General features: G+C 40.1%; 1 protein-coding gene across 3 annotated transcripts in view; it reads left to right on the top strand.

Moving 5' to 3' along the window:
* igsf9a (immunoglobulin superfamily, member 9a) overlaps positions 1–26,506 on the top strand; it is a 61,467-nt gene extending 34,961 nt beyond the window's left edge. For all 3 annotated transcript variants that reach the window (XM_071465270.1, XM_071465268.1, XM_071465269.1), the window contains 14 exons: positions 59–204; positions 1,758–1,900; positions 3,424–3,564; positions 4,051–4,167; positions 6,015–6,165; positions 6,434–6,545; positions 8,138–8,328; positions 10,435–10,652; positions 11,028–11,112; positions 12,236–12,406; positions 12,795–12,831; positions 13,145–15,466; positions 16,207–16,280; positions 17,641–26,506. In XM_071465270.1, coding sequence (XP_071321371.1) covers positions 59–204; positions 1,758–1,900; positions 3,424–3,564; positions 4,051–4,167; positions 6,015–6,165; positions 6,434–6,545; positions 8,138–8,328; positions 10,435–10,652; positions 11,028–11,112; positions 12,236–12,406; positions 12,795–12,831; positions 13,145–15,466; positions 16,207–16,280; positions 17,641–17,804 — 4,072 coding nt within the window. In that variant the 3' untranslated portion in view covers positions 17,805–26,506. The remainder of the gene's footprint in view (positions 1–58; positions 205–1,757; positions 1,901–3,423; positions 3,565–4,050; positions 4,168–6,014; positions 6,166–6,433; positions 6,546–8,137; positions 8,329–10,434; positions 10,653–11,027; positions 11,113–12,235; positions 12,407–12,794; positions 12,832–13,144; positions 15,467–16,206; positions 16,281–17,640) is intronic.
* The last annotated feature ends 1,226 nt before the right edge of the window (positions 26,507–27,732 follow it).

Raw genomic sequence — 27,732 nt, 5'->3', positions numbered from 1 at the left:
TCTGAAGTAACTGGTTTGTTGTTTACCTTTTCAATAATTCCCATGTGTTTTCCTCAAGGTCTTTGAAAAAGCGAGTGAAGATCATGGTGGATGGAACTCTGCTCATCTCCAGTCTCATCCCAGAGGACTCTGGGAACTACACCTGCATGCCAACCAACGGCCTGCTGACCCCGCCCACTGCCTCCGCCAACCTCACAGTGATGCGTACGTATATCTGTGTGTAGTCTGCAGTTAATGCAGAGTAAGTGAGTCCTAAAGGGACATTGTGTGTATGTATATATATATATATATATATATATATATCTTTTTTTTTTCATTCAGTCTCATTCAGAATTTCAACACATTATAGTTTAACATTTAACTCATTTTTTTAAATAATGTTTTTGTCTTTTCTGCACTAAGATTCTTATGAAACATTATTCTGTAGAGTATTATCTAATGAAATAATGAAGTATAAACTTCATCAGCGGGGACAGATGCTGGGTGGGAGTCATCTCCAACAATTTTCAGCTCCTTTGTGATGGAGCCAAAATTTATAAATTAAAGAAAAAGTTGGAAGCAGTGGCCAGGCATCTTAGATGTAGTTTTGAACTATTTTCTCTTATGCACTGTTTTCAGCGAAAGTCAGAATAACAGACTAAAATGTACTAGCAAAAGTCAACACATTTACCACAACATAGTTTCCCTTGAAACTGAATTTCTGAAACCTCCTTAAGAAGTATAATTGACAAGGCAACTTAAAGATTGTGTATACAATGGTATATCATTTAAAAGTCCAATGTTATATAAAGTGTGGTTTCCATTTCTTTTTTGATTAAAGATCAGGTCTAGGTGTAATAATGATATTTATACTGTGAAAATATCAAAGTGCTCAGTCCACAGAGAAATGCACACAGCCTGTATTCAGAAACTGAGCCTTCTGTAACTTTGTGATGTCACAACAAAGTAGTCACTGCTCTCAGCCATGACCCAGCTCAGCCCACCCAGACTCTTCGTCCAACCTTGCAGGATTTTGTTTCTCTGAGTGTTTACCTGAAATCTGCTATATTTTTATTTGATCACTCAGAAAACCGTCAGCCAATCAGAAGAGATACTCAGAGCCTCTCTTCTGATTGGTTCACCAAACTGTTGTTGCTAGAGCTCCAGAGAGAAGCCAGAGAGAGGAGATGTAAAACTACACTGAGAGGGTTTTTGGTTCTTAAAACCACAAATATATCTTCTTATGGATACAACACTTCAAATTAAACACTGGAAAAGTGTAAAATATGAGACCTTTAAGTTTAGCAGAAATTACAGTGCCCAGACCACATATTTACCACTGAAGCCTTACAAACAAGCATTTCTGAGTTTATTAACTACTCATAATTGAGAATATAAGCCTGTTTAGAGATGTAAGCAATTTTCTAGTGGTGTCAGAAAACAGTCATAACTGTTTATTTATTGTAAAATCAGTAGCAGTTGGCAATGTAGACTTTTCCTCTGAATATTTTACTGTTGCTTGTAGACCTGTAAAAACCCTTCAGACACGTTCAGTCAGCTGTAAATACAAGGAGCAGCTCGTGTAGTAAAAACACAGGCACATAGGAAACAGATTGCAACAAAGCAATCTGTTCTTAAAATGAATCAGAGGTTATGGATTATCGTGCAGGTTTTCTGCACCAGTAGGTGTAATTTTTTTTTTCCTATGGTATTGAAACACAGATAAATTGTAGTAGTTGTTACAAAGTAAATGACTTTAATTTCTTTCCTGTACTCAGACCCAGCACAGGCTCTTCAAATGCCTCAGGAGACATACCTCCCCACAGGTATGGATGGCGTGGTTACCTGCCCAGCAGCAGCTCAGCCTCCTCTGCTCCACGTGGATTGGACCAAGGATGGAGAGCCACTTGACCTGTTCTTGGTAATAAAAAGAATAATTTCCACAGGGACACGCAGCCACTGTCAGACCTTTATTCTGTGCCCAAACTCAAATTTATGCCCCACCACTCTATTTATTGATTCCTGATGCTGCAAACATCACAGGGGACCTGCGGCCTCCATTTATTCTCTTTTAGCAGAGATATGTCAGACACCGCTGCAGACTACAGGCACCTTTAAAGCAACTGCCATTAGCAGCCCGTCACACGAAAGTTTTTCTGACAATCAATCCACTCAACTTGCCTACGGTGCAGCAGAGCAACAGTTTTTTTTGCTATTACAATGTGAACATTATGATATTTTTTTTCTTTTTTCCAAACATTTGCATAGGATGTTTCCTGTGTTCATGGGTGGAAATATCCTTTCAGGTTTTCAGCTGTAATTGCATTCAATCACATATATCTTACTGGACAGGGATAATGTGTTCAACCTTAAAAGCTCTGGAAGCATTCCCTAAGGAACCTCTAACGGCCCCCTTCACTCTTCTCTTTTCTTTCTTTTTTTTTTTTTTCCACTTTTGCTTCAATCGACCGCTCACCTCTGGCATCTGAGTGATGGGTGAAGGAAGCATCATAGATGAGGAGCAGGGAGTGGGGCATCCCAACATTTTTTACCACAGAGTCCACAGTGGCAGCTTCAGGAATCATTTCCTCTGTTTTGACTGATCCACTCACCTCCCCCTCCCCTTCCTCCTCCTCTTCCTCCTCCACCTTCACATGCTGCGTTGACCCCCCTCCTCAACACTTTGGTCTGGGCGATGGACATGATGGTGGATGAGGAGCACCACAGGAAATGTGATAGATCCCTATAGTGTGGCACACAGGCGTTGTCAGGCTGTTATTCTGCCAATTATTCCAATTTCACCCTGGATGTCACTAGCTCTTATACCCACAGTAATACTTTGTCACATCCTCATTCTAGGGAGGATAATAGCAGTTTTGACTTCATTAAACTGAGTGGGAACCTTTTGCGCAGTCAAAGCGCCACACAAACCTTTCTCTGTGGCTTAATGGGGGAAAAATGACTTGAAAATTTACCTGCTTTTAATGCAAATGCTTTAGAAAGTGATGTTGAAAGCACTGCAGAGCATTTCTGTCATGTGTGTTTGGACTCACCTCAGAAATGATGATGAGGAGGAGAATATATTTTTCTTTTATTTACATGCAATTTTTGATCTCATCTTCTAAAAACTGTGACAACATTAACTAATAATGCACGTTTTTGAAGAAGTTTGGAAATAATCTGCCCAGTGGGGACTTAAGTACTTAACCACTGCAGGACTGTGTTAGGCAGATATCAGAAACATTATTTCAGTAAATCCTTCAAACACAGCTGAGGAGCTCATACGTGGCCTTGGAGTGGTTACAGATTCCCCTGCCTTTTAGCTCCTAAAGCTTTCTGCACACTTATTACTTTGCTATTAATGGTATGCATCAATCCAGACTGTGCTAGCTCCTGTTATTTCTAACTCTCAGAGTATATGTGAGCATTGTGCTTTTCCTCCAGTATCCAGGATGGACCTTGACACCGGAGGGCTCATTATTCATGGCCACAGTCAACGACGATGCAGCAGGCATTTACACGTGCACTCCGTACAACAGCTACGGCAGCATGGGCTCATCTGGCCCAACCAATGTAATTCTACAGGTTAGTGAGAACTCCAGGCCACCTGGGTCACCCTGTGGATCGATACTTCACAGTATATGAAGTCATTTAAAATACCTAATGTAAGGCAGACTGCATTCCCTGCATTGTTAATGCCAAAGTGTTGGTCAGTCATACCATGGCAGCTCAGAAACTGCCACTGAATCTGTCCGTCTAGTTCTGCTAAACTGTCTGTCCACACCACTGTGTATTTTAATTAACCACCGCTGCATCTGTCACAGCGAATTAAAAACTTAGCAGAAACGACATTTTATTGACCTTTTCACTCTGACGTGTGAGCCCTCTGGCATTAATGGGAGTCAACTCAGACTCACTACAATGGCAGCACTATTTGGGAGTTAATTGTGTGGCTAATCCTTTTGTTATTAAGATAATCTTGTCCAAAGCGGCAGTAATCCAGTCTTAAAATCCATTGTTGGCAATGCTGAAATCTCCTTGATTCAGCTATATTGTTTTGGCAATTCACAGGACCCCCCAACATTCAGCGTCACTCCAGAGAAGCAGTACACACAGGAGGCTGGAAGGACCCTGCTCATTCCCTGTCAAGGAAATGAGGACCCAACAATTAAAGTGACCTGGAGTAAGGTAAATAACCCAGAAGGCTACAGGTTATTCAATATGGTTACTTGGACATTATGTTTCTGTTGAACTTAGCTCGCGCTCCAACAGGAAAAGTCGGAAATCTTCAAACTGTGCACATAGTGGCTTCAGTATAAAACACAAACATGCATGTTAGCATGCAGTGCAGTGCAGTAGATACAAGACTGAAGATAGAAATGTCACTTTGGATAAAAGCATCTGCCAAATTATTGAATGTAAATGTAAATGTGCACATACTAAAACATACGATGCAGTCCAGATGTAACTACATCAATTTTGGGATTTTTCATGGGTGATAATTTCTGCAGCATTCATCCACCCCTGAACACTTTGAAGCAGAAAAAAAAAACATTTCCAAGTTGTAATCCTGTGTCCACTGTACTTAGCTGTTAGGTAGTTGGTTGTTGTCGCTAGCAGAGTGGTAGCATGTAGGAGGTGCTTTGTTAGCTTTGTTTAATTCAATTCAATTCAATTTTATTTGTATAGCGCCAAATCATAATATACTTTATCTCAAGGCACTTCACAGGGTAAGGTCAAGACCTTACTTTGTTACGGAGAAGAACCCAACAGTTCCCACAAAGAGCGAGCGCTTGGCGACAGGGGGGAGGAAAAACTTTAGATTTCTAAAGGAGCATGGTTGAGGTCTAATTTATGATTTTTTATTTTTAATTATTATTATTTTATTATTTTTCAGTCATCACACAAAAATTGAATCAAATCCCTCTCATCACTATGCCCCTTGCCTGTGCTGTTTCACTCAGGAATACATGATATTATTGAAGTGAAAGACCCTCTAACTGTTCTATTGTGACTTTGAAAACCGTCCCAACCCCGCAGAAAGTCTTGTTTTTGCAGTACACTGTGACATCGTTGTTGGGTGTGGTCACATCTACAGCAGAGCACAATTTTGACCCCACCCGACCACATCTATCTGAGTATGGTCAGAGGCGCAACAAACTTTAAACTTTCTCAGTAACAGTGAAACACTGCTCAGTCTGGGTGTCGTTGCTCTTTAAGGATAATTCTATTTGTGCTACCATCTACTGGCTGCCACATCATCTGTACACAACCACACAACGTTGCAGTTGGGTGTGTTGTGGTCAAAAGTAAGGCCGATCGCATTTGGTGAGTGCGCTGATGAGTATAATCACAAGTGTATTCTTCCAGCTGATGGAGATAAGTGCAGCAATGTTTTTCCTCCGTATAGATTTTACTGAGCAGTTACTGCTGCAAGTCAATACTTTAAAGAGCAAACAATCTTAGCCTGAATGTCTGAATTTCTTCCCTTTACCAATCATGCAATCAAATGCACACCCCTGATGTATGGACCAGATCAACTGATTGTATAACAAGGTGACTTCAGAAAAGTGGATTAAGTGTTAATGTATTCAGTCAGTGCAGAATCAAAAACCTGCCGCTGTCTAATACTTTCTGCCTGCAGTGTACATTAGAGCTGGACAGTCTATATCACTGTCAGTACACTGTCAGATATACTTTGTTAATGATGTTTATACTGTAATGAAAACCTTTTTTAATCCGTAAACAAATCATGTTTCCTTACTTATGTTGGCTCACTTTTGATGTCTGATCTGTCCGAATTCATTACAGTATGGTCAGTTATGAGCTGATGGGCTTGTTAAACTTCTGGGCAGATGGTTGTTGGATCAATTCTCAGTTAAATTATGAGATGTGGACGGTTATGTGAACTTGATCGAGAAGAGATCTATTATATTGGTAATTTAAAAACGTTTGATTATTTTGTATAGACTGTGTATTTAAACAGATGTGGAGACTTTTGTTCTATCTGTGGATGATCTTTGTACGTTTGGTAGGTCGACCTGGCTCGTCGCATCTCTTACTCCATACAGCCCAACGGGTCTCTGCTGCTGCAGCCTCTCACCAAGGACCACCAGGGTTCCTGGGAGTGCAGCGCCACTAACCGCGTAGCCTCGGTGAAGGCCAGCACACAAGTCTTTGTCCTGGGTGAGAGCAAACAGGAGGATTCCTATCTGAGAATACCATAGTGCCAAAGTCTGTTTTGCTATTACGTGAGCAGTCAACATGTTTATTTTGTTATATTGTTTTCTGTGATCCCCTATTACACCCAGCACAGGACGGATGCCTGTGCCTCCACTCCGCCTCCAATGGATAAATGTGGCACATCTAGAGCTGGCCTCTAAACTTTAGCGGTATCAGGTGGTTGAAGTGCTGGCTGATTTCCATCAACTCCTCTCCGTTCCCTCCATTACAGGAACCAGTCCCCATGCGGCTACCTCTCTGTCCGTCTCTCCAGGGGTGAGGCAGGCCAACTTATCCTGGGAGGCAGGCTTTGATGGAGGATCAGCACAGACATTTTCAGTTTGGTGGGTGTAAAGCCTCCCACTTTCTTCTCGGGCTGTAACCATGGCAGCCATCGACAACGCTGGTATTACTCTATTGATCTCCAGGATGAGGAATTCATTTATCTGTTATCACTTCTTGGCAGCTACAATAAAAAACGTTGGTGCAGAGCATAGCTTCATAATGCAGTGGCCACGCTAGCTGCAATAGGAGGTTGCTGGAAAAACAGGACGTAATACATTTGTTTCTGGTGAATCAGGGCTTTTACAATATATTGACTTAGAAAACACAGTGATATGCCTGTGTTGGATTAGAAAGAGAGTGATAGACAAAATAAAAGGCATGTAAAACTACAGCCAGCTGGATAAGAATTAACCAGAACCATAGTGTTAAAATTGTATTCTCCCTGCAGAACATGAGTGCAGTATAAAAGTCCTTGTGTCACAGTTAAAATGCATGAACATGGACAAATTTTTGTTTTTTGTTTTTTTTCCAAATAGCGTTCACTAATGGAATGATAGAAAACTGTATTTAGATGATCATGTTTTTTTGATACCTAAGAGTGCAAGTGAGGGCATACAGAAAACTTCTCTTAATGCTCATCTTAATCACATTGTAACCTGGGAGTGCTACATCAGATGAATATGAGATGAGCTATCTTAATCCCTGAGAGGGAACTGGGTCATCGCTGCAGCAAGGAGCGGCATCGAAATAAATATAAATTACATCAGAAATATATAAATAGATCAGAATAACAGAATAAAGAACCTTCTAAAGTCTCAGTTACTTGTCGCTCTGACAGCCTGACATGTTACGGCCAAAAATTATGAAGTGAATACTCTCCCTGTTATGAGAAACAAAAGTCAACACTTTAGCTTTTTCTGCACTGTATGAACTAAAGCAGGGTGTAAAGCGAATGTTTTCCCATTGATATTTTAACTGCAGACTAATAATGATAGCAGATGGGTCTTGTTAGGACATCGAGTCTTTCTGCAAATAAATTTTTAACCATCATGCTTTTGTTTTACAGCTGTGAAGGCTCTATGGGAAATTGTTCACACCATATACTTGAAAAATCAATTTGCTACAGACCAGAATAGAAAAACACCCACAGATCGTGTTTTGTTTTTTTTTTTTCTTTAGAATGTGCGGTCTGCTCTTGTATTTAGCTTTATGAATATGTCCTTCTTTATGCACCATGATAACATACAGTATCTATGCTTATTCAAATTTCACCTAACTATTAAGTGGACCATGTAATATTCTGTCATTTTACTGTTTTCTCATGAAGAACAGACCTATTTTACTGAGCCAAAGCCATCATATTGCAATGCTCTGTGTAAAATAGATGTATAGAACCTCAGCTTCGATAGGAACATGAATATCACTGTAATTGGAGTTGCAATAGCAGGGATACATCAGTGTCGCTGCCACAAAATCTGGAGATGATGATGAGTATGAATGATTAATGAAACCTACTTTTCTGTCATGTTTCATAAAACCAGACTCCCAGAATTCCCCACCGCTCTTTTGTTCTCACTTCTTTTCTCTTGGTCTCTTGGTCTCTCTCTCTCTCTCTCTCTCTCTCTCTCTCTCTCTCTCTCTCTCTCTGCAGGGTGAAGAAGATTTCAGCGAGTGATAATGATGGGAAAAAGAACTGGTTGTCTGTGCCTGTGCCCCTGTCCTCTGGCACCAGGATGCAGGTGACAGACCTGTCTCCTGCCACCAACTACCAGTTCAGCATCCTGTCTCGAAATAAAATGGGCACAGGACCCTTCAGCGAGATGGCCACCACGCGGACCTTGGGTCAGTACGATCCCCCAGTTTCCTCTAAATCAGCGAGATCCGATCAAATGTTGTAATTCTCCTCGGTCTTTGTTATTAGCAGTGAACAGTGAACAAAACATTCAGCTAGTAGGCTTTTCATCTTTAAGCTGGTGTTGAGGGTCTTTTTGATCAGTGACAAATGTTGCCAGAAGCAGATTATATCAGCATATAAAGTTAATTTCATGAATAACTTCCCCAAAGGTCAAAATGAAACTTGTGTCTTCATACAATGATACAAAATAATATGAATACAAGATAAAAGAAGAACAATCAATTAAAACAAACATATAAATACATGTAATAAATTATACATTACATTTAATTAAAGCATTGAATTATTAAAAAAACTATTCAAACAAACAGAATTTAAAAGGTTTGAGATTAAGGTTTTAAAATTACCAAGGGGGACCAACAAACTAATTTTTAAAGTGCTTTGGTGCAAAGAAGCCAAAAGCAGCTCCTTCAAGCTCAGTATGAACTCAAGGAACACAGAGCGTAAGCCAGTCATTAGTCCCGCTGTAATGTGGTCCAGTGGACCAAACTAGCATGGAAGTAATATATGAGGGCAGCTTTCCAATAAGGGCCCTGTAGATAAGTAAATATGCCGTGTAGCCTTGCAAATCACACCTCTCAGAGAGAGAGGACCATCCAACCTCTTTGTACTTGATGCAAGGAGTGATGTCTGCATCACTGGTAATGAACCTAACATCAAGAGGCTTTAGAGTTGCAGCCGATGCATGTCTGCATAAGATGTCACCATAATGTAAAACTGATAAAAAAAGGTTGCTTCAGCAAGCAGGAATTTTTCCTAAAAAAGCTAATCTTTCTCACCAAATTTGATACGTGATTTTTGGAGGTTATTTCTCATCAGTCCAAGGTACTTTGATGTTGTGTGTTGAATATGCTAGCATCAAGCCAGTACTCAGCGAAAGATTGTTTGTTTGAAAAGGAAGAATCAACACTCTCACCACAGATTTATTTTTTGTGGTTCTGACTGTCTCGAGGACTGACCTAAGTACTCTAGCTCAAACCTAGCTAGGGACTATATTGGTCTGTCAGTCGTTCGGTTCAACACTTTGGTCATCTCTCAACAACTGCCAGATGTACCAAGAAATTTGGTACGGACATTTGTGAACCTTTGACGATCCAGTGATCGTAGATCAAGCAACTCCGAACCCCCACCTAAGCACAGCCTCACTGAGCTGCTAGTGTGACTCCAGACACTGAGGCTTGTTTGACCCGTTGATCAGCAGTGAGTTTTATCCTCAGATGTATATTTGTGATCTTGTAGATGTCAGCAGTCTTCCTGGAATGATCAAATTTCCATCCAGTTGCAAAAATCAATACTTCAATCCAATATTTCCACACGCTGTGCCACTGTGCACCTTTCTTCTCACCTGAATGTACAGAACATTTTTGTGAAATCCTTTGCTGCAGACCACGGCAGGTCAGGCCAGTGGATGACACAGCCTCTGGAAATATTGTGAGTTAAATGTTTCTTTCGCTTCCCTAGAAACATTTTATCATTGCGAGCAGGGAGTAGACATCAGTCAGACATTTGAGAGGTCATGAAAATACCTTTGATGATGAAACCCATTACTGGATAAGAGGTAAACAAAACATACTGTCAGATTTTTTTCCCCCTCAAACGTTCGTGTGGGGAATCTCCCACACAGTCTCCCAATTTAACGTTTATGCTTAATCAGTCTTCATCAATTCTTCAAGCTCATCAATTAGTTAATAGTCCAGGAAGTAATTTGTGAATAGGATGTGCCAAAGTAATTATGATGCTGTTATATCAGCGTGGCAGCAAGGATGTGTCAGTATCACATTTTCATAATGTGGTTATTGTGGCCAAATTTTTTCGCAAAACATTGCTGTTAAAGCACGTTCGCCTTGGATTTTATCAAACAGACCAAACCAGACAGTGAGCTGTATATTCATGATTATCCATGTCCTTATTTCCTCACACCCTCAAGGTTGAACATCTGTGACAGTAGCAATTTTCTCCGCTGTAATTTAATTTTTCCACCAGAACGTATCTGGCTGATCCACTGAAGGTCTTTCTTTTCCCCCCTGCATCAGATCCTCCACAGAGAAGAAGTAAACTAAAGCCTCCTGCATCGCTGTCAGCTAATCAGGGCTCAGCAGGAGTTGTTCTGCAGTGGTCGCTTCCTGAAGCTCAGCACCCTCCCATTACAAGCTTTGTTCTTCAGTCCCGAACCCAGCAAGGGGAGTGGTTTAATTTGGTCGAGGACATCAGTGCCAACAGTAGCGAGATAGTCGTTCCGGGTCTGCACAAGGTAACAAGCCAGGCGCACGGCTCCCTCTGAGACTAATCAGTCCGCGTTGCTTGTTGAATGCCCTGGAGATTTTTATCTAGGCTATACCTCCTTGTACACTCCCAGTTATGCACACTACATGGCAGCCATCACTTTTCTGTCGTCTTTCAATCTGTGTGCGCTGCCTTCTCTTTTTTTCTGCCCCTTTCATCCTCCTTTTCTCTCCTATATAGGGCCACTCGAATTCAAATCAACTTCATTAGCATTGCAGACACAGTCTTGTGTTGACAAAGTGTGGCTTCTTCTTCTGTCCTCCCCACTGTGTGTGTGTGTGTCTGTGTGTGTGTGTGTGTGTGTGTGTGTGTGTGTGTGTGTGTGTATGGATGCTGGTCTCAGGACTGTGTGTACGAGCTGCGGCTGCTATCTTGTCGCGGGGAGTTGCTGAGCGAGCCCAGTCCATCAGTCAATGTCTCCACCATGGGTAGGTGTTCGAGAGCAAACCTTGCCCCCTTCACATTCTCACCCCACCCTCTGTTTCCACCCGTCCTCCTCTCTCAGTCTCCTTTTCTAAATCTTTTCTCTCTTTCTTCATTTCTCCTCCCGTCCCTCTATTCCCAGCGTTAGACCAAAATTAGAGCACGGCCCCGGGGAACGCTGTCCATTAGAAGCCAGAATGATAGAAATAGCTCCACTAATAACTTCTCAAAAGAGTTAGTGATAGAATTTAAACTGGTCTTTTCTGATTCCTATGTGAATGTGACATGAATGCAAATTAGATATGATATTCATCATACACTGCTGTTACCCGGGGACTGTCACAACAATCTGAGCCATAGATTGTATATTGTTTAACATAACTCTGCTGATAATCTCAGCTAGACGTCTCGCTGAACTCATTATGCAAAACAAACAAGTTTATGATTTAATGATAATGATCATCACAGGGATGCAGATTGGAGGTTAGAGACACTTAAAACTGTAAATACAATACCTTGTAGCAATCTTTTGCGAGTTTCTTTCTTTGTGACATAAATTGCATTTATTGTAATTGTAACACACTTGGCATGAAAATGGCAAGTGGCATGAAATATGTATGTACTGAAGGTAACACAGTATGATCAGATGCTTGAACAAAGCATTTTCTTCTTTAAAATAAAAAAAAAGAAAATTTTTATTACTTTTAAAATGTATAATAATTTATGAATAAATGATTTATACATTTAAAATTAAAATTTAAATGTTTGAAATTATAAAACAACATTTTAAATAATGTAAAATGTAAACTTTATGTCCTATAGGTAAAGAATTACATTAGGAATAATTGATATTTATTTAGAAATATGTACTTTCTAATAAAAAACGTAATGTAAGAAATGTATTTGAAAATATATATATTTGAAATATATTAATAAATTGTCTACAAGTACACAAAATAAAAACAGAAAAAATAATATTTCTTGTCTTGTATATTGTATTTTTTAACTTAACTGTCTTCTTTTTTTTGTTCGTGTGTGTTACCATTAGAGCAAGCAACTGTTTAGTTTTTCTAGCTCACCCTTTGTTTTTTTTTACTAATATATATCACTGGTGAAATGATGTCACAGGCATGGAGATCTACCCCAGCACATCCCGCCGCCTGGAGTTCGTCCCGGAGCCATTACTGGCCGGTGTGCTGGGCGGGGTCGGCTTCATGTGCTTGGCACTGGTCTTGCTGCTGGGGTCCGCCTGTGTCATCAGCCGCAAGAGGGACCAGCGTCGCAGAAGGAAGGATGATGGTAAAATGCTCCTCACTCCAGAGACTCAGCAGACACTCACTTTGATGAACTGCATCATGAATATCATCATTTATTCAATAAAATATTGAAGGCACTTTCAATCCATTATATAAATCATACCCTACTGCATGGATTTGGCGCTCCTCTTGTCCCCTGCTCGTCCATTCAGTTGTAAAAGTTATTGATGTCATTTACATTACTTGCTAATTAGGGTAATTTCTCATTAGGGGCTGATAAATGTAAGTGTAATTAACTTTTTGGACAAGCCTGGGTGCCTTGGGCCCTTTAATAGGCTCTTATTGGGGTTGATTATGTTTTTTACTTCTTGGTCAGTGTGGTTGTATCCTAATGAGTCAGATACCATCTTGCCCCTCTCCCTCCCTTTCAGAGCCCCCTCCAGCCATCTATAAATGCTCCCCATCAATGTAAGTATCCCGTTATCATTTCATTATAATACCTTCCATTGACCTTTCCTGCTGCTTCCCATACAAACTAATATGGTGAAAAGGCCAATACTTCTGTTGTTTTCTATGTCATATCTTCTTTTTCTTCCTCATCTTCATGTATTGCTGCTGCTGCTGCTGCTGCTGTTGTTTTGGTTTCTCTCTGTCAACATTTCTCCCACCCCCTCTTTCACTCTCGCTCAATCTTATTTTCTCTATTTTTCTTCCTCTTACACCTTCGGTTTTTCTTACAACCCCCCCTCTCCCTATCCCTCTTGCCCTCTCTCAAACACAGAAAGACTTCAGGCACCGGGAGTCCAGACAGTGTGTTGAAGAAAAGCCTACTTCCAGCCAGCACCCTCTATCCCACCACTTCCTCTACCACCACCTCCTCCACCTCACAGACAGACTGTTCTTCCTGTAGCACTGAGAATCATCATCGGCGGAAGTATCTTTCATCAAACTACAGCAGGGGCCGCCATTCTAGAACAACCTCTTCTCCGATTTCTCCTTCGATTGAGTTGATCTCTAGAGGTCCAGATGGGCGCTTCATACTTCCACCGTATGACAACGACACCTTGAGTGTTCACAGCAGGAAAAGTGTAAGGTATGACCAACCTACCAGAGTCCGAAGGTCTGTGTCACTGCACTCTAGTGGGGAAGACAGGAAACAGCCACCTTTTGTGCTCTCTGTTGATCTCCCACCTTCCAAACCAGTGGAGACCATTTCTCCAAGCCAAACCTGCAGCATGGCCCAGCACCTCCCCCATCATGATCCTTATATCTTCGATCAGAAGCCAATTTACAATGGCTTTCCTGACCTTAGCAGTCTTTGCTCCAACAGTAATTTGGCCACAATTCCTCATCAACTTCAAGAACTAACTCCCACATTCCCAGTGCTCCCACATATCCGATCTAGCCTAGGTCAGCCATCTACGACTGCCAGCGCCCTGGTGCTGCAAATGGAGCACGAGCGTGAGAGAGGGAACCTGAGTCGCTGCCTGAGACTGGCTCAGGAGAGGGAGGCGCTGGAGAGGGAGCTCCACAAGTACACACTAGAAAGAGGCTCTGTAATGGAAATGAAGAGGGAGCAGCCAGACTTGGAGAGAAGAGACGATGGTGATAATGAGTTTGTCTGGGAATATAAGAGCAGTACCTTGCCACACAGATACCCCAGCAGTAAGAAGAGCTTTGGTCTGTCCCCAAGCCCTTTCTCTTCATCCTCTGTCCACTGGGAAGCCCATCCTCTTGTCTCTCCTCGCACTCCGACCCCAGCCGAGACTTGTTTCAGTGCGTCTTCAACTGCGAGTCCATCTCGTTTTAAGCCTGACAACCATCATCTTGCTTCATCCTTCACCAAACAGACCCCCCACCATTCTGAGGAGCCTGGCGGTTTTTCCAAAGACAGATTAACTTCCCCACATCTCTCCACAAAGCAACAGCAATATGAAAGGGCAGAGGCAGCACCAAAGGGCTATAATAATTCGCCACAATCTACATTCTTAGAGATGCAAACGAATGATTCATGCTCTGAGGCACAGGGACAGAACAGTCTTAGTCATGGCGGCCTTTCAACGTTGACTTTCCACAGCAATAAATACACTGAAAGCTCTAATTCAACTCTTGATGCAGTGCCAGACTCTTCAAAAGTGGAGGCATTGTTCCCCGGGCCCACTGATGAGGACGTGTGTGTTGAGATGAGTGTGGATGAGCCAGAGTTGGAGATGTGTGCAATGCAGCCTACAAAGCCGATGCTGCACCACAGAATCGCCGCTCATGTGCAACATGGTCGCCCGCTGAGTTGCAGAGGCCGTTATGATGATGTGTGGAGGAGCACAAGCTTTAACTGCCGTAGTCCTGCTTCTGTGGACCATATTTTCAGGTTCCCAGCTTCTCCACAAACTCCAGACCCAGAACTCTGGAGAGCTGTGACCAAAGGCTCTAAATTCTGGGACTCTAAACAGCGTAGTCAGAGCCTTGACTTGAGGAGACGTAAAGAGAGCAGTTTTCTGACCCCTGATGCCTGGGTAGACTCACTCAGCCAGGAGAACTGCTCAATTGCATCTTCCTGTCATCCAGACACTGTGTTCTGGGAACCCCAGAGCTTTCCTACCAGGGAGATCTCCAAGTCTCCTGCAAATTCTCCTTCTGCTACCCAAGCTGCCTCCCGTTCACCTCCTGCTGTGGCCCCTTTATCTGCAAGGAGCAGTCCAGAGAGGCCCATACCACACCCTGATGTGCCTTGCCGCCATGAGCCAAGAAGACAGCCATCCATCATTCCAAATACTGCCAAATGGCCAGTCACCTACCACAAGGAGGCCATGAAAGAAGCAGAACGTTACTTGGAGGCCATGAAGGAAGCTTCCAGATCCTTACCACCCAACAACAATGATAAAGAGCTACTGGAAGTGGAAGCAGGGGGCTACGAGGGAATACTCGAGTCCGGGAGCAGCTACAGCAGTTACGCCAGCAGTGGGCGAGGCAGCATGGAGCCTACTAATGGACGTCTGTCTTTGTGTCACCTTTCACCAACCCTCACCAGCTCACCTGAGACTATAGAGGAGAGCCAGGGGACTACAGAGGACAAGCACAGTCACCGAATGGAACCAAGCCAAAGGTATTAAGCCCATAATGAATGAGGGAAATTACGTTTTATAGAAGAAAATGTGGAGGCTTGCATTTGTAGAGCAAAAGGAACCTGTGTGGTCGATATAATGCTTTCAAAGTGAGTCTTGTATACATTATCTAATATAATTTATAGTAGGAAATAAAGAAAGTAGAATTTTCCAATTGTAATTATCTTTCACATACTCAAAGTTTATTTTTACAGATTTTCAAGACAAACTAAATCTTCGTAATTAATTACCATATTTTTGTATAAACTATATTGAAGAACAAAGGTGTCCAAATCTGTTTGTATATCACGCTGTGATTTGAAATGCAGCCTGAGCAAAGTTGAAACAACATAAAAAGCAATGAATTCAATAGAAATGGCACAACATTGATTTATTACATGTTTCATGAAATGTTCAAGCCATACACATTCATTACTGTGGTGTAAATTAACATAATATAGCGTAAACTGTCTTGGATGTTAAAAAGAAACATTAGCAAACATACCCCGAACAATCTGCTCCTTTTTACGAAGTATGAAGCAAAAGTTAAAGTGTTTGATTGGAAGAAAAAAAAAAGCCAAGTGTTTGTCTTCTATGAGGGAAAAGTCTCTAATGGATGTGATGTATAGTTTCTTGGGAGTGCTTTGCCATTTGCAGATGTTAATGAGCGTGCGTGTGTGTGCAGTAAATGCCCAAACTGTGTCTATATTCAGTATTAAGTGATGTTTTGTGACCTCTCCAGGAGAAAGGCCTCTGTTGATGAGAATTATGAGTGGGATGCTGCTGATATCTACATGCAGCCTGGAGACCGCGATGGTGAGGATTTTTCTTTTCTTATTAATTCAGTTCACATTTATGTTCAAACACTGGTGTTAAAATAGGTACATTTGTCTGTTTAGAATCATTAATTGAGGTAACGCGATGCAGTGTCAAAGCTAAATGGGCGATTGCTGTGTAGTTAAAGACTGTTCACTCTCACATGGGATGCCATGCTCTCTAATGAATGAGGACATGAGTGGGGATACTGCATGTCACTGCTCAGGGATGTGGCCTCAGCTGATGAAGGGACATTGGATTCAATTAAAAAGAAAATACTAGCAACTAGCAAAACTAGATCTGCCATTTAGTTGTGTTCAGGGGAGGGAAAAATAAAACTCAAGTTCAGGGAAACGTTTTGAATTTTTAATTAAGGTTATATGGCCTTCATCATCATGCTGACATTAATACTGTTACTTTTTTAATGTTATGGAACGACTGTGGTCATGGTTAAAAAACAAAACAAAACAAAATATCAACTCGTTGAAATCAGAAATGTACACCTTGTTTAAGTCTGATGTTTTGTTGACCTACCTTGACTTCCTCCCTACGCCGACTTTGTCATTGTATGATAGTACGATAACAACTGAAACTGAACGTATCATTTAGTCTGACTTCACTCTGCTGAAATAAAGTCAGACAGTCTCAATATTGATATTATTCAGCCAGTACTTCCCTAAATCTGTGAGCGAAGCTGCACACAAGTTGTAGCATACTAGGCATAATAGGTTTGTGTTGGGCCAGTGAGCGACGTTAAGCACAAAAACTCTGCCCCAGTACTTGGTGACACATCAGAATAAACAGCCCCTGGAGCAGAGAAGACCAGTTATTATGGTTTAGGAGCAAATTTTTGTCCTTGGTGTCTCTGCATAAAACACAGGTTAATGTGCCTGATTTCCTGAAATGCTTTCTGGGCTGCTGGAAAATGTGTAGATGCAAATGTAAATTCGAACTAGTGGGGTTATGTATCTTGCCAACATTTTTTAAATGTTAATTTTCATACAAGAACTGTAGACTTAAATTCAGTGGCATGCAGTGGTTGTGTAGTATGCATGGTAGAAGTCTATTTTAATCTGATCTAGGTGACATTTGTTACTCTAAGTTCAGTAACAAATTAAGAAAAAGGTCTTACATGTTTTCACTGTTTTGCTTCTCTGAATTAACTTGAATTAAGCAACCTAACCTGTATTTGCAAACCAATATTTAATATCCAAGCCTTAACCTCTGTGGTGCATATCTGTGGGAGTTCAGGATGGAGGGGACAAAACTGGCGGGGCGTAGACATTTAATGAAATAACATCTGCAGTAAGATACCAGAAAAACTCAAAGATAATTTCACAAGTTTCTTTTGTACCCACAGGCTTCCTTCCTTCATTGAATCTGCCGAAGCCTGCTCCGTACTGCAGCCTTCCCAGCATGCAGTGCTCCACTAAGGCACTGAAAAATTGCACTCAGCTGTCTCTGCTCCCAGGGCATCAAAGCAGCTGCTCTGCTGAGCCAGAACCAGACACTGTGCTGTTCTGACAGCGACAGCCCTCGGCTCATCTCACTGGTGTGTCCTCTCACTTATTGACTTGCATCACAAGGCGACGAAAAGCGCATGTAGCAGAAAGTGAGCTTTTGTCTGATCGATTCAAAATTCTTTTTCAAACCAAAAGAAAGCAAAAGTACCAAAATAGCTTTTTTGGCATATTCTCTTTGGTTTCTTTATGAAGAAATCAAGCGATATGGGTCTTAGTAAAAATAATACAGACACAAAATCACCCTTATTCAGAGTTTTAAAAGTTGTCTTTGCTCTGTGACCCATCATCATCAGGCTTTTCGACATTTCTTTGGAGACAGGCCGCCAATCTGCCGATTTCAAAGCATTTTTCTGTGCTGATGGGTTCACCACGTTCTCTGGTGTAGTCTGATATGCATTCATTATCCTGGGTCGCCACACAAGGAACAAAACGATCTCATACATCGCCAAGTGACAGGTTGATACTGTGGATGATTACATTTTTAGATATCATCAGTCGCCACTGAGTTTAACAAAAGAGATGTTTATGAAATGCCAATAAAGAAGATGAATAGACTAAAAAAGGTTATTTTTGCTACACTGTTACTGATTTTCTTGAGTGGAACACTGTTCCTCAAAGTGTAATTTCCCAACAGAGATCATTATCAGCTTTTTTCTGTCCTTAAAATACTGTGAATTTTTGGAATCCAAACATCTACTCAGCCTGGATGAAAGCCCAAGTTTTGTCTCCAGGCACTTTCCTTGTTCAGTGGAGCAAGACCTCTAATTGTGCTCTGTAATTGAAGAAGGTCAAGTTGACTTGTTGGGTTTGTCCTTTAAATTTATTTTGTATTTTTTATTTTGACTTGAATATACCAAGGGTCAATTCTTTGAATGATTACAGCTTTTTTCTCTCCCAGCAACACTTGCTTCATACTTATACAGTCATTCAAGAGACACTAACTGGCGCCAGTTGAGTGGTTAAATGGCTTCCATGTTGGAGGGTACATCAACACATCCTCCTCGGGCTGGGCAGTAATTTATCACTGTCGTCAAATTGTCAAATTGTGAGTGCTCAGTCATATCAGTATTTATAACAGCTAATATTCAGACCAAAATCAGTTCATTTCAATGGGATCCTGGTGATGGATTCAGTCACAGAGGGGAAGTAAATTTGTTATGCTGTGTTCATGTTTCCACCAGTTTCCATCATTTAAAAAGCACAGTGAACTGTAATTATAATTTTTATGAAAGATCCAATGTATCTGTCTGGGTGATTTAAAGAGACAGGCGCAAATGCCTCACATCAACTAAACTCCATTGTTGTATGTGATTAAACCTAAATTTAATGGAGTGTTATATTGTCTATGTATCGTATTTTTAACTCTCATGCAATACAACAGTTTTGAATTGTGCTGCATGTAAATGCTCTTAAAAAAAAAAAGGAAATCTTTTCCATTTCTAGCATCAATTCAATGAGACGCGTAACATTAAATCTTTGCGATTCGCAAATGTGTGCTTTTGACCAATTGCAAACCATCTTGACACTGCTTACCTTTGAGGGATTGGAAAGAATAAGAGAATCGGAAATGAAAGAGGCCATCCTATTATCTGTGTTATACCGCTCGCTCAGCACAGGTTTTTTTTGTCATGCAGTAGGCAAGCTAAAGGGTGCCAGGGAGGAAGGAGAAATATCACTGCTCCCACAGCTCTCAACACCTGATACTGAGGCAGAATCTGAAGGAGGACACAATATCATACTGTTAACTAGATGTTTGCCCCTGGAACGACAAAAACAGCCCATTGACCACACAGCGCTGTAAGTGAGTGACCTACTCTGCCTGTATATTTAAAAATAGGGGTTATTAGTTTCAGTTATGACCCTCAGAATGTAACCCCGCTCTACTGAATGAGAAGCAGTGCTGACAGAGCTTTCCTCTCTTTGCCACAAAATCTAGCAACAACTACAACGGTAGCCACTGCCCTGTTATTGTTGCTTAAGCAAGTTTCCAACACCAGATATTTGCCAAGAAAGTGCAAATGAATTTTGCTGTCCTACTCTCTGGTTTGACTGGGCACTCACATATTTGAAGAGTTTTGTTTGTTGTAAGGCAGAACAGTGGAACACGGCTCATTGCATCCAGCATTATTTATTTTATATGTTATATACAGTGGTTTCAGAAAGTATTCAGACCCCTTCACACTTTATTGTGTTGCAGATTTTGTTCTAAAAAAAACTTCCCATCAATCTACACTCAACAAACCATAATAACAAAGTGAAAATGAATTACAGCTTTTATTCTACTGGGGTAAGTCTCTACAAGCTTTGTACACCTGGATTTGGGCACTTTATCCCATTCTTCCCAGCAGATCCTCTCACGCTCTGTCAGACTGAATGGGAAGTGTCTATGAACTGCCATCTTCAGGTCTCTTCAAAGATGTTCTATGAGATTTAAGCCTGGGCTTTGCCACCACCATGCTATTAGCCAGGTGATGGACAGTGCCTGGTGCTCACCAGACGTAGTGTTTGAAGTTCTGTTCGAAAGGTTAATTTCTAGTCTCATCAGAGCAGAGAATGTTTTTCCTCATGCTCTCAGAGTCCTTTAAATGCTGTTTGGCAAACCCTAAATGGGCTGTCATATGTCTTTTACTCAGAGTGGCTTCCACTCCATCATAAAGGCCTAATTGATTGAGTGTCGATAAGATTGTTGTCCTTCTGGGAGGTTCTCCTCTCTCTGCAGAGGACTACTGAAGCTCTGTTACAGAGGCCGTTGGGTTCTTTGTCACCTCCCTGACCAAGACCCTTCTTGCTTTGGTGCTCAGTTTGTCTGCAATGCACTGCAATCATATTTTGATTTTTAATAAATTCGCAAAAATAAGTGTAGATTCATCATTCAAAATGATAATTTTCTCAATTTTCTCCAATTAAATCTATAACAATAAAGTGTGCAAAATGTGAAAGTGACTGAAAACTCTCTGTAGTCACTGTATGTCCTGTATTGTGATACATAATGATATTGGAAAATTGGACACACTGAAAGCATTGATTTTCACTAAGCCCTACATCCCAGTGCAGATAGAGATGGTTCCTGTTAATTCTGGCGGATAAACCCAGCGACTACCCAGGCACAAATCTGCCACCACTGCCCTAAACCTACTGTGAGAAACATGCTTATGCCTCATGCTTTCTTTTCTTTGTGAACAATGGAGGAAAAAGGAAAAAATGTTTTTTGCTTGCTGCTGTAGCTTAAGGCCTTCACATTAGTCAACCAAATAATTAACTCAGAACTCCACAGTGTAGCAGAGCATTGTGGGGTATCCATCCTATAATTGAAATTCACTCATAGAGGCCACATTTACTGCAAATCAATGTTTCACTTCTGTAGAACATTTTCATTTTCTCGTGTACACATATTGTACCTTAAGTCCATAAATGATCAAACCCCATTTGCTGCTCTGGGGATCTGTAGTCAGCACTACTTTTTTGCCCGTGTTTTTGAAACTGAATCTAAATATTGTGCTTCCAATACATCAAACACAGAAAAGTATGTGAAAATATATATTTTAGTGTACTGTATATTATGCTTTAAAAGAAATAATATTGCCTGTTTTTGACAGTGAGGGTTAAAACCTGAATAACAGAATCCTTTGGGAAACTACAGTATGTTATATGTAGAATACTCTGGGGGATTCACTCATGAAATGTTCTCGCAGAAAGTGAAAAACATAATATTGATAGAAGTGTGGATAAACTGCACCAAGAATACAACAGCACAATGGAATAAACATCACAGAGTAAACCTGTTCACAAAGAGGTGTGGACAACAGGGAGGGCTCATAAAGATGATTGTTATACTGCTACCTTTTTCAGTTATTGTGTGTACTTAGGGGGATTAGCTTTAAGGCAAGCACACTTTTATTATGCCCATTAAGCGGTAAATTAATTATTTGCAAATGCCAGGAAGTGACTCTCAAAGCTAGAAACTAATCAAGGTCTTAGGAAAGGAAATGTCATGTACAAATTGAAAAGTGTAACCATATGGCGCTCATACCTCCGAATAGCTCTAAACTGGTCATATGTAATGTGTAAATGGAGGTTTTATGTGAGTGAATGTCAACAGGAAAAAATTCTCAGAGTGGATTCTCTGTATTTAAAGCATTTAAGTGAATAAAACATTATTCAGAGTATTGAGATGGCAAGTTTTTGCTTGTAGACAAACAGTCCCAGTGAATATTTCTGTCTGCTGCAGTGTCTCTATAAGCCACCACTGGAATGTTTCGTATAATAAAAATTCCACATAAAAACGGAGATTAAAAATGCAAACAAGCTACTAGTTTAGCACTTGAGTCCCCTCCCCAAAGTGTTAAGGATCAGACAGGTTGACCTACAAATGATATTTTAGATAATAGTCTAAATCTTACCCTTGTTTTTGTATTATTAATTTTGTTAAAATTTGATTTTCATACAGTTTAAAAGTTTAAAAGACTGATAAAGTTGCAGATTTTAAAGGTGCTGAAAAGATCTTAAGTATTTCTTTACCTTAGATATTCATTTAATGTTAATTCATTAACTTAAAAAAGCTATTTATTCAGGTAAACTCTCAATAACTTGTTTCATTAGGACTGAGTGAAACTGACAGAAACCAAACAGCCCATTAACTGTCATCAGCTAATGACTGAAATGTTGCTCGATCCCATTGGGTACAAGTACGTGACATCAGAGTTTTACAACTCACCCACTACAAACCAGCGAGAAGAGTTCAGAAGAAAAACAAAAGCAGAAATCTCTCAAGTGAAATCACCAAAACTGTTTTACATTTGAAAGAAAATGTGCTGCAATTTAGCGCTCCGTCGCTCATTGTAAGAGGCTGATAGAGAAAATAGGTTTTTGAAGCCTTCAAAATAAAAATGCAAATAACGAGCTCATTCCATCGTGGTGTTTTCCTGCTGGATTATGTGAAGTTATTAATGTACAACAATGAATCAACATCTCTTTTAACTTAAGAAATTTTGATTTTTTTTTTTTAAACAGCTTCATTCTATCTTTTATACATTTGTAGGGGTAAACAAACGTTCAGTGCTTGTCACAGAGCCTCATGGCAACAACAGACGCTCTCTCTCCTTACTCTGCTCCTTTTACGCTGTGTAAACCAGGGAAACATCCTGTGATGGCGTACAAATATACAGCTCCACTCTGCTGTTTTGACACTGAGTGGGCAGCTGACTTCATTGACTGATAAAATACTTGTCTTACATCTGAACCAGCTTCCGATTATCCTAATGGTATTAGTACCATAGCACCAGATAACCCCCTTTGCACCAAAATGATCAGAGGTAACGCCACAGTCATCTTTATTAATCCTCTGCAGTTCCGTTTATTTAGACTTTTATATCACTTTGACAGAGATTATGGGGTGGGACAAACACATATTTCTTGTCTCCAGCTGTGGTGCTGTGTTTTCACAATGCTGAGAGCAAACACTGAAAGCAGTAATGAGTGTGCCCCAGTGGCACAGGCACTTCAGCAGCTTCTTTTAAAGGTCAACACTTGTAGCATTCAAACAACAAAACCATAGTTCACATCGCAGATGGCGCTTTTACTCTTTTTTTCCCTGTATGTGTACACGGCATGATTTTCTCAGCCGTGTGTTCGCTGGGATTCAGGCAGCATCAGTCTCATGATTCCTTTTGTTAGCTTTTTTATACAAGATGTGATAAAATGACAGCTTGAGATCACTTTTGTATGCAGAAGTTGCATAATGGTGTATTATGCTACGTATGGGTTCATAGTTAATTAACCCTAGCACACAAATCTGTCAAGCTATGATGGTTTGAGGTTGCAATGAGAATCAGGCGCTGTTCAGACCTGGTATTAACATAGGTCCTCAGTTCTTTATTTATCGAGATCTCTAGTTACCTTTACCTCCTGGAGTGGAGTTCTGCTTACTTAGAACAAACTAGAACTTTTTAAAGGAGCTATTTGTACATTTTTCTATTGCTACATAGTGAACATTAGCATGAAGTGCTGTTTACTTATCAGACTCAAAGAAATGTTGCGAGTTCAGCATCAAATTTCATGCCTTGAGTCACCAAGAGTTTTCTTCAGTGGTGGAAAGCAATGGTACTGTTAACTCTTGTCTCTATCACGTCTTCTACTGAAGTTAGCATGCTAACCAGCTAACCCTGGCCCATCTTGTCACTTTCTGATAGTGGCTCCCTGTAGCCAGCAGCTGCTCAGAGGGCGTATCATAATCTCTTGTAGTATGAAGACCACGATGGCTAAAGCTCTTGTGTCAAGCGACCATCATCACCACCTGGCAAGAAACCACATTCGGCGACAGGAAAACGTACATATAGCACCTTTAAGTTCAGTCCGTAATTGGTCTGTTTCCATCATGCCATGAGTAACTGCGATCTGGTTTTATGAAGTGTGAGTAATTTTCCACACAGCGTCCTTGTTTCGTTACTTGCTGCAATTTATGATGAATTATTGCTGTCAGTGCTGACAAAGGTAACTAATATATTGTGTTTCACAACAAAAGCCGACATGTGACTTAACTGTATATGCATAACTTTTAATGTGAAGTGTCAACGTCAGGAAATGCTGGGTTTGCATTAGCACTGAGTGGAATGCAATTTTGAATCTTGTATGGCGGAGTAGCCACTAACAATAAAACTACTGTGTTGTTAGTAACAGAATGTAAAAACACTGATTGGCAGTTGTTGACCATAAAGGGTGTCAAAAAACAAAGGGAGTCGCTCATAGTGATGATCCTATATGGAGAATTATCACTTGAATCTGCAGCTCACTTCAGCTTTATGGAGCTTTATAGTGAGTTCTAGCTCATTATTTAGCTGTCTGACTGTTCACATATGGTTTTCAGCTGCAGCAGGCAGCTGCTTTCAGCAAAAAAAAAAGCTCTAAAAAGCCATTGTCCATTTCCTGCTCAGCAGCAGACAGCAGACAGACATAGTTAGTGACTAGCTGGTAAACATAGTGGAGCATTTTTTAGCTGCTGAAGAGCCAGATATTTCCCCCGAGAGTTGGCAGAGACTGAAAAAAGAAAAAGAAAAAAAAAAAAAGAAATCAGGGCTAATATAGAGTGAATATTCAGTGCTAACGTGAAAAAAAATGCAGTAAAACAGCAAAATTACGTTTGCCACATTGTGATAAATCTTTTACATGGGATTAAACAACCTAAGCCTTTACTACAACTTACACATTATTCATTAATTGCACTCATGATAGGTTTCTAGCTGCAATATGGTGACCTTTACATGCTCTGTTCCACTGAGATGAGTTGTTTATGTTTAATTTAACCTTGCAGACATTCATAATTGTTTTTGTGTTATTCTGTCCTCAAGAGGACCACCGCAGGTATTTTTTTTTTTTGCATGACAAAGAATGAGGATGGCAGGTAAGGCTTGTTGCTGAGAATAATCAGCGCAGTTATTATCTCCTGCCAAGTGTAAAATTAGAGTGATTATCAGCAATATTATCATAGAAATATGGTCGGACGTGGATAATTTAAAGAGTGAAACCTAAATGGGAGTTTTTTAATCAGTCTATCTGCACATCCACAATTCAGTCTGAGAGGTAAGAATTCACAACATGTCAGTGAAGTTAATTACTTCAACGATTGCCTCCCAGCAGAGTGTGGAATAATAGCATCAGGGGGAGAGTGACTTTTCCTCTGTTGTGGTTTTATAGTACAGCAGAATCTTTCTTAACCCCTATTTCACATTAATTAGGTGTTTGCCCAAGAGACAGAGTTTTTGAAAAACATCTGTGTTATTGTTATCCCACAGGCAGTAACCTTGCAGTGAGGGTTTCTTCGTCTCTCAATGCTTCCAATGCTTGTTCATCCAGAATTGATGACCTTCTTATAATGGGTGGTTTTAGTGTGTCCTTGAGAATGCACTCAAAAAAGATAATTGAGCCCAATTTTACACAGCGCCTGTTGACATTATGAAGCACTTTTCAGGGTTTTGATTTTAGACAAATATATTCAAACTAGCTCTTTTCATTACCTGAAATAACTGTAGCTATAAGGTTTGCTTTGCCCATTTTTAAAATTTCTTTTTGTATAAGAAAAATATAGGCTTTACATACGTTTTATATTATTATAGAAATAAGTACATTTACAGATTTATATGATAAGAATCAACCATATATTTGTGAGTACCGTTTGTTTTTGCAAATTATTATAAAATTATGCATTTGTTCTTGTTTAATGATGCAACAATATTTACAACAATAACAACATAATGACACAAAAGAGCTCATCATCTGATTCAGTTTTCTTATAAGGTGCTACTCTAGTTCATGTCTAGATGAAAAAGGATAGTTTTTAAATATTATTAAGTTTTCATATGATGTTTTGTTAAGATTTGTATGTTAACATTTGATTTATGATGATGAAGAAAACTTTAGTTTATTAGTTTTTGTATGTTTTGTGTACTTGTGTGTCATGTAAAAATGATAGCTTTGAGACAGCTGTTGAATTAATCATACCTACTGTATATGCACTCCCTGAATCAGGGTTTCCATTGTTTGAAAAATTCATGTACAGTAATATAAGCTTCTTCACATGATATCTTTGTAAATCGCTTTGATCCTTCACTGCTTCTTCAAAGTGATCACGCTTTACCAACATTAATCATAATTTAAACGCTGTATGTACCTATTTTTTTGTCATATTTTAATAAATAAACCTGAACCCAGCCTCTGATTTTTCTGCTTCAGTCACTTTACAGGCTATTTACATCACAGTGTTTAAGAAACACCAGATGAAGGGTGTTCACAAACATTGACTTCACTCTCCTACACCAAAGAAGAGAATGTAAACTGATCGGTATTCCCTGATGCTCATTCGAAGTGTTTTGCATACACAAATACTTTCTAAATCAATAGAACTTTGTTGATCCAAACCTCTTGAAAACTGAGCTATTTTGGGAGAATGTAGGTGCTCACTGGCATAGACATGAATCGACAAAGTTTATTTTCAAACTAAAACAAAAAGAAGTACATGGTGAGAAACTGTGGCCTAGAGTTTGAAAGTTTCCAAAGAAGGAAACTGATGCTTTTCTGAGATCATGGTTTTCATTTTCATCTGCTTCAGATGACACAGCTCCCTTTTCATCTGCTTTTCTCCATCTCATTTGGATTGTTACCATGACTGGGTGTGATTATCCTGGATCACTTCTAGAGATGCTCTGCATTCACAGCATTTAAACTGCTGTTTGTCAGCAGGTGAGCCCTTTAACTGGCATATTAAAAATATGCTCACTTCTCATTGGATGAGATGTGCTGAGTAGAAACGCCAACAAAGACACACACACACACACACACACACACACACTTGTAAGCACTTTTCATTTAAATTGCAATAATGCTCTAAGTGACAAGCACCATTTATATTAACACTTTGAGTATTATATGGCAATGCTGTAGCTCCACAAACTTAAAAGCTTTGTGAAGAAATGAAATATGACCATCATTATTGCTCCTACTGTGATTACTGACTTTTTCTTCATTACAGTGATGCATAATAAGCCTCTCCAGGCTGTGCTCAACAGTTAGTGTGCTTTATGTGGTGCCTGCAAAACCTCTTTGTTGTTCTAGAAATCACTTTGATGCTCACGTCTATCAAGTAATTCAAGAACTGTGCTGGATGAGAGGGATTATTTAGCCTATAATTTTCACAACATGAATTTCAAATTAAAAGTTTAAAACATATACCCACCCCCTCCCCACAACAGACACACATTCACATAATAAATGAAATAAAAAAAGCAAACAAAGAACAAATTGAATTGCTGGTAAATATCTACACTACCGGTGAGGTTGAGTGGGCATTTTTCACACTTGCTCTGTAATTATGGCAGTAAACCTGGCAAATGTGTCTTAATTATAGCACAGTCAGACAACAATGCAGTAGATCAGTAAAA

Source organism: Trachinotus anak, unplaced genomic scaffold (assembly GCF_046630095.1).
Source record: "Trachinotus anak isolate AG129_WGS33_773 ecotype Australia unplaced genomic scaffold, CSIRO_AGI_Tana_v1 ptg000028l, whole genome shotgun sequence".
In the NCBI taxonomy this organism is placed as follows: Eukaryota; Metazoa; Chordata; class Actinopteri; order Carangiformes; family Carangidae; genus Trachinotus; species Trachinotus anak.
This window is presented reverse-complemented; position numbering and strand designations above follow the sequence as displayed.